The sequence below is a fragment of the Lepidochelys kempii genome, chromosome 3, assembly GCF_965140265.1.
Source record: "Lepidochelys kempii isolate rLepKem1 chromosome 3, rLepKem1.hap2, whole genome shotgun sequence".
Taxonomy (NCBI): domain Eukaryota; kingdom Metazoa; phylum Chordata; order Testudines; family Cheloniidae; genus Lepidochelys; species Lepidochelys kempii.
Genome location: NC_133258.1, coordinates 177,727,669 through 177,743,074, shown reverse-complemented (window position 1 = coordinate 177,743,074; position 15,406 = coordinate 177,727,669). Strand labels below are relative to the sequence as shown.

The window sequence follows — 15,406 nt, the reverse complement described above, 5'->3', positions numbered from 1 at the left end:
TTTCCCATACCTTCCCCAAACTCCATCCGCAAATTGCTTTCCCCTGTCTGGGACTTCTCGCTTTCCCATTCACTCTACCCCCACAAACACCTTTTCAAATGATAGCTGGACTTATGCACAGCTCTGAAAGTCAGCCCTCCCCGGTATTGCCTCTCCCACTAGCAATTGTGTGTGTGTGTAGGGGGGCGATTGTAGTTTTTTACGCAATAAAAGCAAAGTTTTTTGAATGATAAGAACTTTATTTGTTTCCAGAAAATTGTGATAGCACATGGCAGCAAAAACAAACAAGCAGTTAAATCATTTGCTTAGACTGAATCCCAGGTCACAAAATCACAAGTGCTCCCTAGCAAAACTCAAATTTCATTAAGCATTGTAGTCCAGAGCATAGCAACATACATTACTGGTTCTCATCTTCAAAGTGTTACCTCAAAGCTTCCCAGATTCAAATTGCCCCCCACTGTGTCCTCTAATTGTCCTGGTATCTGGCTGCTCAAAAGCCGCAGCCAGGCGTTCTGCCTCAGCAGGCCACCCCTGAGCAAACTTTTCACCCTTACCTTCTGTGACAGGTGCAGGCTAGATGGCTACAGGAGAGTGACAGAAGGTAGATATATTAGCTCCAGATTAAGCAGGTCTCTTTTCCCTGAGTAAGATAATGGGCTGTTCCAGAACCATCAGGAAGTTGCTGAAACCAATTAAGACAGGCTAATTAGGACACCTGGAGCCAATTAAGAAGCTACCAGAATCAATTAGGACAGGCAGGCTAATCAGGGCACCTGGTTTTAAAAAGGACCTCACTTCAGTTAATGAAGCGCATGTGAGGAGCTAGGAGCAAGAGGCACAAGAAGCTGAGAGTGAGTTACTGCTGGAGGACTGTGAAGTACAAGCATTACCAGACATCAGGAGGAAGGTCCTGTGGTGAGGATAAAGAAGGTGTTGGGAGGAGGCCATAGGGAAGTAGCCCAATCCACAGGGCCCTGGGCTGGAACCCGGAGTAGAGGGCAGGCCCAGGTTTCCCCCATCCCCCTCAACTCCCTATTTGAGACAAGAGATGACGACCTGGACTGTGGATCCCACCAGAGGGGAAGGTCCCTGGCCTATCCCCTGACCCACTAGGTGGGTCAGCAGAGACTGCGGGGATTGTTCTCCTCCCTTTCCCCATGCTGGCCAGTGATGAGGTTAGCTAAGTGTAGCCAGACAGCCAGCCCCCCCACTCAGACCAGCATTGCTGGAAACACAGGAGGAAGCCGGAACAGGGCACTTAACATATATTCCAGCACAGCCTTTGAAGCTGTGAAAGCACAGGTGTGCTGCTACAATGTGCCTCTGGGAACAGATACGACGATTAAGCTCACAGCAGGCAGAGGCCCTGTGACAGACATGGCTCTTAGCCCCTACTAAATAGCATGATGCACACACACCAACATCCTAGGTGGGAAAATATTTACCCTAATAAAAGAAATGTCCAGTAGTCGACACTTATTGTTTCTCTCCCTTGCAAGTGTAAACTACTCTTGCGAAAGCTGGCGTCACCCAGACAGACCAGCCTCAATTTGGCATAAGAAAGGAGAAAGAGAATAAAGGAGTACAGAGGTATAAGTAGGGGACCTACAGCACCATGATTTTTGAGTGCTTTTCACTATCTATCTGCTGGCCAGATAAGTGACAGCCTCCCAAGGCTTCTGCAGCTAAGAGGGTCCCTACGCCTTGTCCCTTATTCGTCTTTCCGCGGAATTGAGTGACCGATCCTGGCTTGGCACCGCTGGAATTGAGAGATGCAAGGAGGGTAAGAAGCACCCACACCTGATCTCCTATCTTTAGCGTACACATTTTGAAATAGAGCTCTATACTTTGTTTTCTTTCTTTGGGATTGTGGCTCCAGTTTTGTAACTTGTTTGTGTGTGTAACATCTCTACATTTAAATAAGTAGGCACTAGCAATTTTGTAACCACATGATTAGAATCTAGCTTAATAAATTTTGGTAACCATTTGTGCATAAGCCTGACTTGTTTTCTCTGGTTTACTGTAAAGCAGCCAACACAATTAAAGAACCTCAGCCGTTTTGGCTCTAAAGCCTGGCCATTAGGTGAGAGTACTAAGAGCCTAGCGTTGAGTTGTGCCGCCTCCACGGGGCAAACTCTTGGGGCACCTGTCAGTCAATCCTGGCTGCCCGCTGCGAAGGAGCTCTGAGCTCTAGCAGTTAAAGTCACGGGTGTGGAGAGGCTCTTAGTGCTGCCATTGGGGCACCTGTCAGTCAGTATTGACTGCCCGCTGCGAAGGAGCTCTGAGCTCTGAGCTCTAGCAGTTAAAGTCACGGGTGGTTAGGACCTTGGGGCATCCGTCAGCCTAGCCCGGGCTGCCCGCCGCGAAGGGACAGTGCGTCCTAGCGGTTAAAGTCACGGATGGTATAAACGGGCATAGCTGGCACCTCACCAAACATCCTTGGCCGTCGGCTAACACTAAGTGAACGGCAGGTTTGAGCCACTAGCAAAAGTGTCCAAACTGAGGGCTGCCGTGAATCTCTGAGGCAACTAAATCTGCCAATAAGCGCAGGACCCACCGAGGCAGAGGAGGAACTTTGTCACACTTAACAAATATTGGGCAACGTGCAACATGTGGCAACAACCATGGGAATATTATCCTCATTGAGGTCTAACCTTCAAGGCATCACGAGCACACCTTTCATCTACCAAATGCACATTCCAAGGTTATCCTGCACCTACTCAACCTATTGTTGAATCCTCCTTACAGCTATCTAGGTTTCCCGTGTAAGGCTTCATGAGCCATGGCATTAAGTGGTATGCCGGGTCTCCCAAGATCACTATGGGCATTTCAACATCGCCTACTGTAATCTTCTGGTCTGGAAAGAAAGCCCACGCCTGCAGCATTCTGTACAGGCCGATGTTTCTAAATATATATATGTGTCATGCACCTTTCCAGACCACCCCACATTGATGTCAGTGAAACACCTGCAGTGGTCCACTAGCGCCTACGCTGTCACCAGGTGGTCCGGTGCCAAAATTGGAATATGCGTGCCATCTGTTGCCCCTCCGCAGTTAGGGAAACCCATTTCTGCAAAGCCATCCGCTATTTCACATACATTACCAAGAGTCACGGTCCTTCGTAGCAGGATGTGATTAATAGCCTGGCACACTTGCATTAACGCAGCTCCAACAGTCGACTTCCCAACTCCAAACTGATTTGCGACCAACCAGTAGCAGTTTGGAGTCGCCCCAGCTTCCACACTGCAATTGCCATGCGCTTCTCCACTGAGAGGGTAGCTCTCATTTGGGCATCCCTGTGCCGCAGGACTGAGACAAGCTCAGCACACAGTTCCAGGAAGGTGGCTTTTCTCATCCTAAAGTTCTGCAGCCACTACTCATCATCCCAGACCTGCATAACGATGCCATCTCACCACTCAGTGCTAAGTTCCTGAGCCCAAAGGCAACAATACACTGTGTGCAGGTGCTCCATGAATGCCAGAAGTAATCTCATGTTGCTCCTACTGATGTCAGATAGCATGTCACACAACTGTGAATCCCATTGAGTTCAGAACTTCACGATTAACTGCACTGCAATTTGTGATGTGTTACTGACAGCAAGCAGAGAATTTGACTGCAGTGCAGGATCCATTCTTTCAGACACAGTTGGTGGGGCGAGCAGAAAACAAGGGACGTTGAAAAATGCTGCAAACTGAAGATGGAAGAACATGGACTCCTGGGACAGAAAGCAATGCATCATGGGACATTGAGCCCTGACCCATGATGCACTGCGATCCACTCTTCCTTTCCACAAGATGCAGCAGAAGGTGGAGAGCTGAACCGTGGGATATCTACCCACAGTGTTTTGCTCTCACTGTCGATGCTACTGCCCCAAGTGTGGACACGCTCTGCCAACAGAGGAAGACAGGGTGAACATGCAATAACTATTTTCTTTTAAGTGCTTTTTGATCGTTGACAAAACTTTCGGTGAAAAAAACTCTGCTGGTGTAGACTTGGCCCCAAACAATAAAAGCAGTGGTGCTGTAGGGTCATCTTTAAAAGAAGTTGTTAATAAAGGATGTTTTCTTGACTATGTAATGAGTTCTGGGTGGAAAGGGAAAGTGACTGACTGATTTAATGCCTCATCCAAACCTTTAAAAAAAAAAAAAAAAAAAAAAAAAAGGTAGGGTAGATTCTATTCCGAAAGGAAGACTTTGTGGGTTCAGACCGATTTGGATTGTTTTCTAAACCAGTTTTCACAATAAGCAAGGACCTATGGTCAGTGCTAACTGAAAATTACTTTGGACCAGATCCAATTTAAACCAGTTGAGGAGTAGTTCCATTGAAGTTAATGGAATTAAGCCAATTAATAAACAACTGAAGATCTGGCCATTTATGTCCAGAGAGTTGCAAACGGAAGAAAAAACATCCAGTAAACTTTGTTTTGGAGCTACAGGCTTGTTTGTTTGTTTTTAAATAAAGGATGACTCCCCTTATTCTGCTCTGCAGAATGAGTCCATGCAGAAACTTACTGTTGTATAATTTTATGCATACTGCTACATAAATATAAGAGGGTTTCATTGCTCTGTAAGCAAGTACAAAAATACTAGTAATACAAATAATTCATCATCATCAGAATAACAGAAAGTGGGAAAGCTGTGTTTTCTCAACAAATTTAGCTGGGCTAAGTCTCAAGCAGGATTCTTTTTTCTGTCAGAAACTTATGATGAAAGAACAGAACTGAATTCTGAGAGGCCTACATGCTCCTGGCTTCTAGACTAATCTCATAAGTCAGAGGGGAAAATGAGAATAGTGGAGATGACGCAGCACAGGTGACATGTTTCTTGAATTTCACACACACACACACACACACCAAACCACAAGGAAAAAAACACCATCATGAATCCTTCATTCTTACAAACATGAAACATTAGCAAGAGACAGGACCTGATCCAGCAAGGCACAAACCTACCTCAGCTTCCTGTGGCATCAGCAGGGGATGGGGATACACCACCTCATTGGCTCGGGCCCTAAGAAGCAATGCTTTTTGGTATGTTTATATGCACACATTACAATAACTTACGTAGCTAATATAAGGCCTGATCAAATGCCCACTGAAGTCAATGGAAAGACTTAATGGAGTTCAAAGGGCTTTACATTGGGCCCTTAGTGGCTCTTGGGACACACTGCTAATACACATATCGGTAGCTTTCACCAGTCCTCCCCGCCTGTCTCAACAAAAGGAGTAAGTGCAAATTACCAATCAAATCAGTTACAATACATAAAAGCTCACTACCACAGCAGACTCATCCAATGCCCACAGAAAAGAAACCCAAAGCCAGCAAAGAAGCACCACAAACAGGTTTTTAAAAAGCAGAATGCTGTGACTGTGTGAGATCATGAAACACATCCAAATTATTATCAGTGCTAACGGCACATTCAAACAGGGTTTGGGTTGGTTTGTTTTTTCTTTTTACATACCAGTTGAGGATATCTGATCATCACAGAGTTCTCATTCACCTAACAAGCTGGCGGAAATGCTGAAAAGAGTAGAAAGCAGTAGACAGATAGCAATATTTTAGCAACATTTATAAAAGAACTGAAAGCAACTAAAGGAGAAGATTACAGGGTTTGTTTGTTTTCATCAGTCAGTTTTTTTCACTTTCAAAAATTACATGCAGTTTTGCTAATTGTAGGTGCTGTTTTCAATAAGGTCTCTCAAACCGATCTGTATAATTAAAACAAAATAAAGAAAAAAAGGAGAGACTACTGTTTGTACATAAGAGATCTGATAGTATGTGGCATACATTGCAACACTATGGTAGCCACCTTGAAAACACATGTCACTTCACAGTTTAAAATCTGGAGAGGTTGTATTGACTATTTTATGTAGGTCCCTCAAAGTTTGTGCGTATATGTCCTTTCCTTCCTTCTAAAGAAAACCATAGGCCCCCAATTCAGCAAAGCACTCAAATATACACTTAATTTAAACTTTAAATGCATTGCTGAATCAAGGCCGCTATTACTACAACATTCCTTACCTGCTCTAATATTTCCTAACCTCTTTTTGTAAGTCAGTCACGTTTACAATGTATGGACTAAGATTCTGTAATATCTACGTAGATGTATATTTTAAACTAGATAGGCATTACCGGTGGAATTTTCAAAAGAGTGTTCAGCATATCTTAACTCTGCTGCCACTAAAATGAGTGGCAAGACTCCCTCTGACTTAAGTGGGAGCACAGTGAGGCCAGTGCTGAGCGCTTTTGAAAATCCCAGCCTAAATACATAACTACTTCTAAGCTACATTTACAACCCATTACCTTTGATAACAAATGCTTCAGTCACCAGGCGCAGATGGTACAAAGGTTCATTTTCTATGGAGATGTCATCAATTCTTGTTCTGGCATACATGCTGACTGCATCCCTGTAGGATCCTTCCACATAATGGAGCTTCCCAAGGATCAACACTGCTTCAGTCATATATTTAGGCTGGAAAAATAAAGGTTTTTCTGTGGTGAGATACGTGGACAGCAAAACAGCATTACCTCAGAGAAAACAGTGTGCTAGACATAAAGCAAAAAATCAAGAACATCTGTTAGGAATACTCTAGGTCTATAGTAACTCCTTGTTTAACGTAGTTATGTTCCTGAAAAATGTGACTTTAAGTGAAATGATGTTAAGCGAATCCAATTGCCCCATAAGAATTAATGTAAATGGGGGGGGGGTTAGGTTCCAGGGAAATTTTTTTCACCAGACAAAAGACTATATTACAGATACACATATATACACACATACATACACACACACACAGAAACAAACAATTTAATAATGGTACACAGCGATGATGATTGTGAAGTTTGGTTGAGATGATGAAGTCAGAGGGTGGGATATTTCCCAGGGAATGCCTTACTGCTAAATGATGAACTAGCAATTGGCTGAGCCCTCAAGGGTTACTTCATTGTTGTTAAAGTAGCCTCATACTCTACAAGGCAGCACAAATGGAGGGAGGGGAGACAGCATGGCAGACAAAGACAGAGACACACACCCTGTGTGAGAGAGAGATGCGCATTGCTCCTTTAAGTACGCTGACTCCACTCTAAGTACACTGCTTGTGTAAGTAGATCAGCAAGCTGAGCAGCAAGCTCCCTCTGTCCTGAGCCCTGTTGTGTGTCCCCCTGCTCTATGGAAGATGGGGTAAGTGGGGTGCAGGAGCAGGGGGGACACCCTGACATTAGCCCTACCCCCCCACCCCCCAGCAAGCAGGAGGCTCCAGGGAGCAGCTCCAAGGCAGAGGGCAGGAGCAGCACATGGCAGTGGGGGGAGGGACAGCTGAACTGCCGGTAATTGATAGCCTGCTGGGTGGCTGCTGTACAGGGAACTTAGCGGAGCGGGGAGCTGATGTGGGGGGCTGCCGGTCCACTCTGGTTCCAAACCCCAACCAGCGAGCTGCAACTAGGGCTGCTCTTCCTGCAAGCAGTGGACAAAGCAGGTGGCTGCCAAACAACATTATAAGGGAGCATTGCGCAACTTTAAACGAGCGTGTTCCCTAATTGATCAGCAACATAACAATAAAACAATGTTAACAGGGACAACTTTAAGTGAGGAGTTACTGTACTTGGTCCTGCCACAGCACAGGGGGCTGGCCCTGATGACCTCTTGAAGTCCCTTTCAGCATTACATTTCTATGATTATGTTTTTAGTCTCAATACTGCTGGCTTCCCCTGTAGTTAACTCTCAAAAGCTAGGCGTGGAACACAGTTGGTGGACAAAGACTCCAGCCTTAGGCTCATGCTTTCAAGTCTGAGATCAGTGGGTAATAAAGTGTTAAAAACTGCTCTGAAGCCCTGTTCTGGAACCTACAACATGGGGGCACCAGAGTTGATACCCTCACATGGATCTGGTAGAGCTATTCTATTGCACTAGCAGTTGTGGACGGCATACAGAACTGGGACAGCGTCACTGATTTTACACAGGATTTGTTTCTATTTTTTCTAGTGGGGCACTGCTCCATCTGCCCCGTGGCAAGCCCACTACAGGGATGCCCCCAGTGACCCCCAAATGAGGTACAGTTTCCTCTTTTCAAATTAAAGAACAGAAATCCATTTCCAGCCTTCTTTCCCTATCCCAGCTGGCGTGACACAGGGAATAGTGCAGCCCCAGAATCACAGCAACTATGTGCCTCCTGCAGCCCCCCCGGGGAAAACAGGGCCAGGGATATGCATGCCTGATGGGGAAACGTGAGGAGCTAATTTGTTTATGCTCCTCACTCCCCAAGTAGCTCTGGACCACAGTGAATGCAGGACCCCTCTGTACCCCACTACAGTGTGCACATAGTAACAATGAGGAGGGGCAAGTCTAATACATGGTCAGTTTATGTGGCCTATTGGAAATGTAAGTGCCCTGCAAAAGAACAATAATTGGTTTGTGACCTCCATTGTGTCTCTGATGTATAAACAAGGCTCAGAAGGTCTGAGGATTTTGTTTCTTTGTTTTGCTTTTAACTTCTTGGATTTTTACATTGAAATTTAAATCTTGTCTCCCCATTTTCCTCAGAAAGTTCTCTGTTCATCCACAGAGTCTAACAGGATGATGACATTGCAAGTACCTAGGCACTGAAACCTAAATAACTAATAAGAGGGAAAGCACCAGTCACTTTTGAAAATCTTGGCCCAAGTATCTACAAATACATTGAAATAAATGCAAAATGAGGGCCTTCTGCAACATTCACAAGATCAGGCCCTTAAACAGATTGAAGCAAGTCCAGGATTTCAGACTATGTTTTTTTTCAATCCTTCAAAGCAAGTTGTATAAGCATGATGTGTCCCATAATGTAGCAAATTCCTATCCTCTCAGCCAACTCTTTTCAAACGATTGCCAGAAAAAAATTAATGTGTATCAGTAAAGGAGCATATAATTTACTCTAGTACTCCAAAAAAGGGATTCTTCCAACTGAAGATACCGCAAAGAAATAACGAATGGGACATTAATGACATGTTAAGAAGCACAGAACTGTGTGTAAGAAACAGGTGGCCACAGATAAATGATGCAGATGTTTTGTATTTCTGTCTAACAACTATACCACAGTAGCATCAACATGATAACGATTTGCGTCTACTGAGAGTACTTACTAGTAATTTTCCTCTGTTTAGAATACCGGTCAAATACTTTTTGGCTTTACTCATTTTTGGCTCATTCTTTTCCATTAATGGAATGGAGTCCTTTATTTTGGCAAGATTTTCCTTTAAACACTGCTCCAGAAGGGCCTCTGCGAGCAGCAGATTCCCATAGTCCACTGAAAGACACAGAAGAAGGAATAAGAGAAGTCACGTAGTGCTGTATTCCCATCTATCGTAGGATAGAAAAACAAACAGTATCTTGTCCAACTGTATAATATTACCCTTATCTAAGGGGTTCAAATGTAAGTACAGGAAGATATTAGACTATAAAGAGACTGAGGATTCTTCTGCTTATTGGAAATGTTAGTTTCCTACCAAAAAAAAAAAAAGAGGAAAAAAGAGGAAAAAAGGCAAAACTTTTTTTTCCATTTTCATCTGTAGCTATCTTTTCAAGTGGGGGGCATTTACTTTTGTAGCAGACTTCACTATATTGCCATCACTAATTCAGCTGTTGAAAACAGGGTTTCACAGTGGAAATTTTGAAGGGCTAATAATTTAGGGCAAAATTCAGCATAGCACCTAAATACATGCTTAATTTTACATATGTACAAGCATGTATTATATGTGCAAGTGCTTTGCTAAATCAGGATCCTGGCTGTAGAAAATTGGTTGAGATCTGTATGCCAAGTTTCAGATATGTCAAAAACAATTTTTTTTTGTAAAAATAAAGTAAAAGAACCAAACAAACAAAAAACCCCACTAAATCCCACAGTTAAACTAAAGACAAGTTTGGAGCTTGATTCTGCAAAATAATTAGTGCAAGCATAACTCTTATTACCAAATGTAAGATCCCATCCTGTGAACAGTTACGCACATGAATAATTTACAAATAGTCTTAGTAGCTTCATTCAACATGACTGTTCATATGAGTCAAGTATCTCACATTCCACAGTGTTTGCAGAATAAATAAATCATTGAGATTACTCACAGAAGTAAGCGTTAATGTTAGTAAGATCTCATGTTAATATTTAAAGGTCAAACCTTTACATTGTTCATATATAAATCAAAGGCCCAAGCCTGCATTGCATGTGCACTTAAAATTCCAAATCTAGGGAATCTTCAATACACAGAGAATGCAGGAACAAATCTTTTTTTTATTTAATATTTTTAATTTACAAGACAATTTTTAAAACACTAATAGTATTACAGATATGATATTTTTGCTACACAGAAAAATAGAAACCAATCTGACATTAAGACCGAGTTTTCTTGGGTGTTTTGTTTTTCTTTTTTACAAAGCATATTCAGTTGCTTTCTTAATTTGTGAATGCGGTTACTGCATCTGCAAAAAGCCAATTAGATACATAACTGCCCTTTTGTGAACGCACAATTACCTAATTTGTTTGAACAATCACAGTAAATACTTTTATATATTAGGGTCGCAATTACATGCACATTTTTAATAATCAGGTCCTAATAATCAGAGTTACTTAGCATGCTCACACATATTTTCCCCAGCAGTGTAAGAAGACTTCACGTCACTACACATTGTCATTTTACATTCAGTAAAGTCAGTACATTACTTTACAAAACCACAGAAATATATAAACACACAAAAAATAGACAGTAAATATATATATATATAAAAATAGTAAATAAAAGTATATCTCACACACACACACATACTGTACTTATACACAAAAACTGCCACAGCATTTTACAAAAATTCCATCCTGACACTGCAGTTTATAAAAACACTACAGAGGCATGATATTAGAATTTTTTCTTTACAGAACGTTTTTCACATTGCAGGGACACTCCCTTGTTACCATAGGACCACTGAAAAGTGCTGTACCTCTGGAACTGATTCATTCTTTAGTCAGAGAAATGAAACTAGAGATTTTCTCCTTCATAACTACCAAGTGACAATGTCTTGGCAGGAGACAATTTTTAAACTGATGAAACCTGACATTATCCCTTTAAGTAAAAAATAATACATTAAAAAAAAAAAATCTCACCACTGATTCTGGCCCTGACACCTGTTATCAGAGCCACACAGTGAACCCTTGTGCCTGTGCAAAGCCCCAGTGAAATCAGTGCAGCTCCACATGGGCACAAAGGTCTGCAACACAGATTGAACTGCAGGGCTGGAGCCTGTAGTCTTACTAATTCTACATCCAAACAAAATATATTTTTATAGAATTGCAGTTGTGAAAACAAGCCCAAATACATCAAACAATTTCCTTGCTCAAAAAGACACTGCCTTTGAAGAACTCTATGGCCCCATCCTGCAGACACTTTTGCATGCGAGTAACTTTACTCACACAAATAGTCCCATCAACTTCAACAGCGGTACCAGTATCAAGTCACAGGATCAGGTCCATTTTGTTTGGTTTCTTAAAAAAAGAAGTCATTTTTAGCAAGAGTCTAGATCAGATCATTTACTTATCCTTACAAATTCCAAAATCTTTGTCTACTATGGTGTTAATAAAGTAGCCCAGCGCTCCACCCATGAACAATTTGATAACAAAGCAGTGTGTCCTGTCAATGGGATGAAAACATTGGCAGGAAAGAGATAATAAAAATATAATTGCTATTTAGAACTTACACTACCTTGACTGCTTTGGTTGGGGTAGAGGGCATCAGAACATCATAACACCACATGATACATTTAAATAAGAGAGCATCCTCTATAAACATAAGAAATAAAATGATCTAAGAGGGTCCAGAAAGAAGGGAGAAAACAAATATAACGCCCACAGTGGTCACACTTTCATAGATTTTTTTTCAGGTGTGGTGGAATGAGATGGATTTCAGGGGTCGAGACCTCCACAGTTTAGACCCCGTCACAACAGAGACCAGATCATCCATCTATTTACGAATCGATGGCAGGTAGTATCTGAGCCCAGATAACTAGCAGGCTGAAGATCGAGGAAGAGGTCTCAGATATACAGATTTTGCTGTAACTCTTACAAAGGAGGTATCAAAGAACAATGAGCATAAAAATCACTTTGGCCCCAAACTTGCAAACACACACACGCACACAGGAGTGGGGTGGGGAGGCAGGAGGTGAGAAGGGGTGGGGTGAGGAGGCGAATGGCAAGCCAGCAGCAGGGTGAGGAGGGCGGGTGGGGGTCTGGCTTCAAGCGGGGATGGAGTGAGGAGGGTGGGTGGGGTCCGGCTGAGAGCAGGGGGAGTGGGAGCCACCAGCGAGCAAGAGTTCTCACGGTGGGCAGGGGGTGTCTGTGGCAGGGGAGTGAGGAGGCAAGTGGCGGGTGAGAAGTGGGTGCATAGGCAGTGGGTGGAGCCCCACTTTGGGGAGGCTAGCCCCCGACTTCACCCCTTCTGCCTGCACTCCCACCCTCGGCAGCTGGAGCCCCGAGACCCCCTACGCCTGGAGCCACAAGCCCCCCGCCCAGAGAAGCCCTGAGCACCCCTTCCCCCACGACCAGAGGAGCCCTGGACTGGCTGAGACCTGCCCCCCCGACACCTGCCCGGAGGAGGCCCAGGCTGGCCGAAGCCCAGAAGATCTCTGCCCACTCATCCAAGGGAGCTCCGGGCTGGCTAAAACCCTGAGCTCCCCAACCTGCCCGAAGCAGCCCCGGGCCAGCCACAGCCATGTCTCCTGTCCCGTCCCCTCCCCTCCCCAGACCCAAGCCACCCAGATGTGTTTTTCCTTATTATTTAGACTTCTATTATGTAAAAGCATTTTTAAATTTACTTCAGAATTGTTATACAGACTTTTACCAAAAAAGCACAAGAAACAATCATAAAAAAGACAAGAATGTGCAAAGCATCATATTTGTATTTCTATTCTGTTAGGTCCGGTAAAGAATAGAGATAATGGTGCATGATTTTTATTATTGAGTCTGCAAAAACAACCCAACCAAACCTTACATAAATAAATTACAATGACTTTGATGTATATGTGCGCATATTAACTTTAGGAAAAAATAAATAATTTTAGGAAAAAGTGTAAGTGCAGCCAACACCAAAAAATTTGTTCCAAGAACCCTTGGTCTAAAGTGTGGCCAAGATAAACATAGCCACACAATCTTTCCAAATGCTAGAGAGAGAGCAGTTTGCAGATGAGTTCATTCTGGATATTCTCTAAGGTTCTGGGTGAGCAAATCTTAACAGGATGTGTGTTCAAACAAAATGAATCATCCCAGCAGTCACTAGTCTCCTCCCCACTTAGATATGCAGCATGAAAAAAGAAAGGGGCAAATCTTTTACAGGTATATGCTTGCTGAGCTAGATAAACCAATTTCCGCCCTGAGCTATACCGATGAAAACCCACTAATTCCATCAGTGGTGCATAGGAATAAATGAAGGCTGAATTTTGCCATGAGTTTTGTTTGCTTTTTTAAATTATTATTTCCCTTAAGATTGCAGATTAGTCTCTCCTTCTTGCAGGTTCACATTTTGGGTCTCTCTGCTCCTCCTGTTGTCAAGTACCACGACCAGCTTTACAAAGACAGGTGAATCATTGTAATTGCATGACTACATACAAAAGCACTCACTCTTCTGGGAGTATTTTTCCTCCTTCCATGTTTTGAGACAGTCTGCCCTGCTCAAGAGTGAGACCCTTAGCACACACTCTAGAATTTCCTTCCATAGGATGAGTAAGAGATCAGGCCAGCTGCTAAAAACCATCCCTGTTCAACCTCTTTGGAGCAGGGACTTCATTTATTGTATGTTTGTACAGCACCTAGCACAACAAGGCCCAGCTTGGTTGTGGCCTTAAGGCACTACTGCAATATATATGTTTTTGCTCTAGTTTATAAAACTAAGTGGATCTCCACTTCTCCGCTTGCAAAGGACATATCTCGACTCAGCCATGAGTCAAAGCTTCCAATGAGCTACTCTCCAATTCCCAATTTAGCCATTTCCTGATCGAACCAGCTAAATACACTGGCGAGCTAGTGGTTCATGGCAAAATTATATATATATATATAGTGACAGGTTTCAGAGTAGCAGCCGTGTTAGTCTGTATTCGCAAAAAGAAAAGGAGGACTTGTAGCACCCTAGAGACTAGCCAATTTATTTGAGCATGAGCTTTCGCGTGCTCAAATAAATTGGTTAGTCTCTGAGGTGCCACGAGTCCTCCTTTTCTTTTTGTACACATAGTAGTTACAGACACAAGCCACAGTTTTGTTGTCGGGTTACCCCTAGAGAGCCCCTTAGATCACTCTGTGCAAGCAGGAGACAAACGCCACACACGTACGCTAATGCGGGCGGAAATCCCACAAAACCCAGTGCTATCAGCAGCCCGCTGGGGAGCCCCACCAGGACCCGGCCCGTTTCAGGGGCCGAGGAAAGGTCAGTCGGCGCTCGGGGCTGGGGCGCACGCCCACAGGAGCCAGGCGGCGCCCAAGCAGCCGGGGAGGCTGGCTTCACAGCCCTGCTCTGCCCGCGGGACGGGGCGGCGGGGCTCGGCGCGGGGCTCGGCACGGGGCTCGGCACGGGTCCGCAGCGCCGCTGGCTCCAGGGCTCGGCCGGCGAGACCGCCGGTGCAGGGGCAGCTGGGAGCCCGGCGGGGATCGCCCGCTCAGCCTCACTCACCGGAGTCCTGCGCGTCCCCGGCCCCTTTCCGCGGGGGGCTGGCCGCGGGCAGCAGCAGCTGCCTCACCAGCTCGGGCAGCCTGTCCCACTGACACTCCGCCCGGCACCTCTCGATCTCCCCCTCCAGCTTCAGGTGCGAATGGGAGCCCTTGGCAGCCATCTTCGCGTTGGCGTCTCCGCCGCCGCAAGAGGGAAGTCCCTGGCTGGCAGCGCCCGGGGAAGAGCCGGCCCCCCCCCCGCGCCTTGAGCGTGTGCCGCGAGCGCCGGGTGCATGCTGGGAAGTGAAGTTCTCGCTGCAACCCTGCGAGCCTCCGCCTCGCCAGCGCCGCCCAGTCCCCGCCGCGGGGAAACACCCTCACTTAAAGCTCCGGGGTTTGCCTCCCAACCGGTCCGCACCCCTTTCCTCCTCTGCTTTAGGGTGACCAGATGTCCTGATTTTATAGGGAGCGTCCTGATATTGGGGACTTTTTCTTATATAGGCACCTATTACCCCCCACCCCAGTCCCGATTTTTTACACTTGCTAGCTGGTCACCCTAGTCTGCTTTCCGCTCTGCTTTGTATTACTATTTGCTAACCACCCTACCAAGGCGCTCTCCACTTCACTTACTTAGCACTTGGACCGTAACAAGCGCTAGGACTTGTTATTACTGACCTGGGAGGCTGGCTCCTCTTCCTTCCCTTTTATTCCTCAAGTAAATCCCTGGACTCAAGAAAGGAGTGTGTGATAAAGGAGGAGTGAGCAG

General features: G+C 44.7%; 1 protein-coding gene across 4 annotated transcripts in view; it reads right to left on the bottom strand.

The window, feature by feature from the left end:
• Positions 1 to 14,912, bottom strand: part of TTC7A (tetratricopeptide repeat domain 7A) — a 267,263-nt gene extending 252,351 nt beyond the window's left edge. For 2 of the 4 annotated variants that reach the window (XM_073339137.1, XM_073339138.1), the window contains exons 1-3: positions 14,663 to 14,912; positions 9,110 to 9,273; positions 6,302 to 6,470 (exon numbers count right to left, since the gene is read on the bottom strand). In XM_073339137.1, coding sequence (XP_073195238.1) covers positions 6,302 to 6,470; positions 9,110 to 9,273; positions 14,663 to 14,822 — 493 coding nt within the window. In that variant the 5' untranslated portion in view covers positions 14,823 to 14,912. Of the gene's footprint in view, positions 1 to 4,950; positions 5,005 to 5,459; positions 5,513 to 6,301; positions 6,471 to 9,109; positions 9,274 to 14,662 lie in introns of those variants that run through there. The other 2 variants (XM_073339139.1, XM_073339140.1) reach the window with 2 other exon arrangements.
• Positions 14,913 to 15,406: the final 494 nt, after the last annotated feature.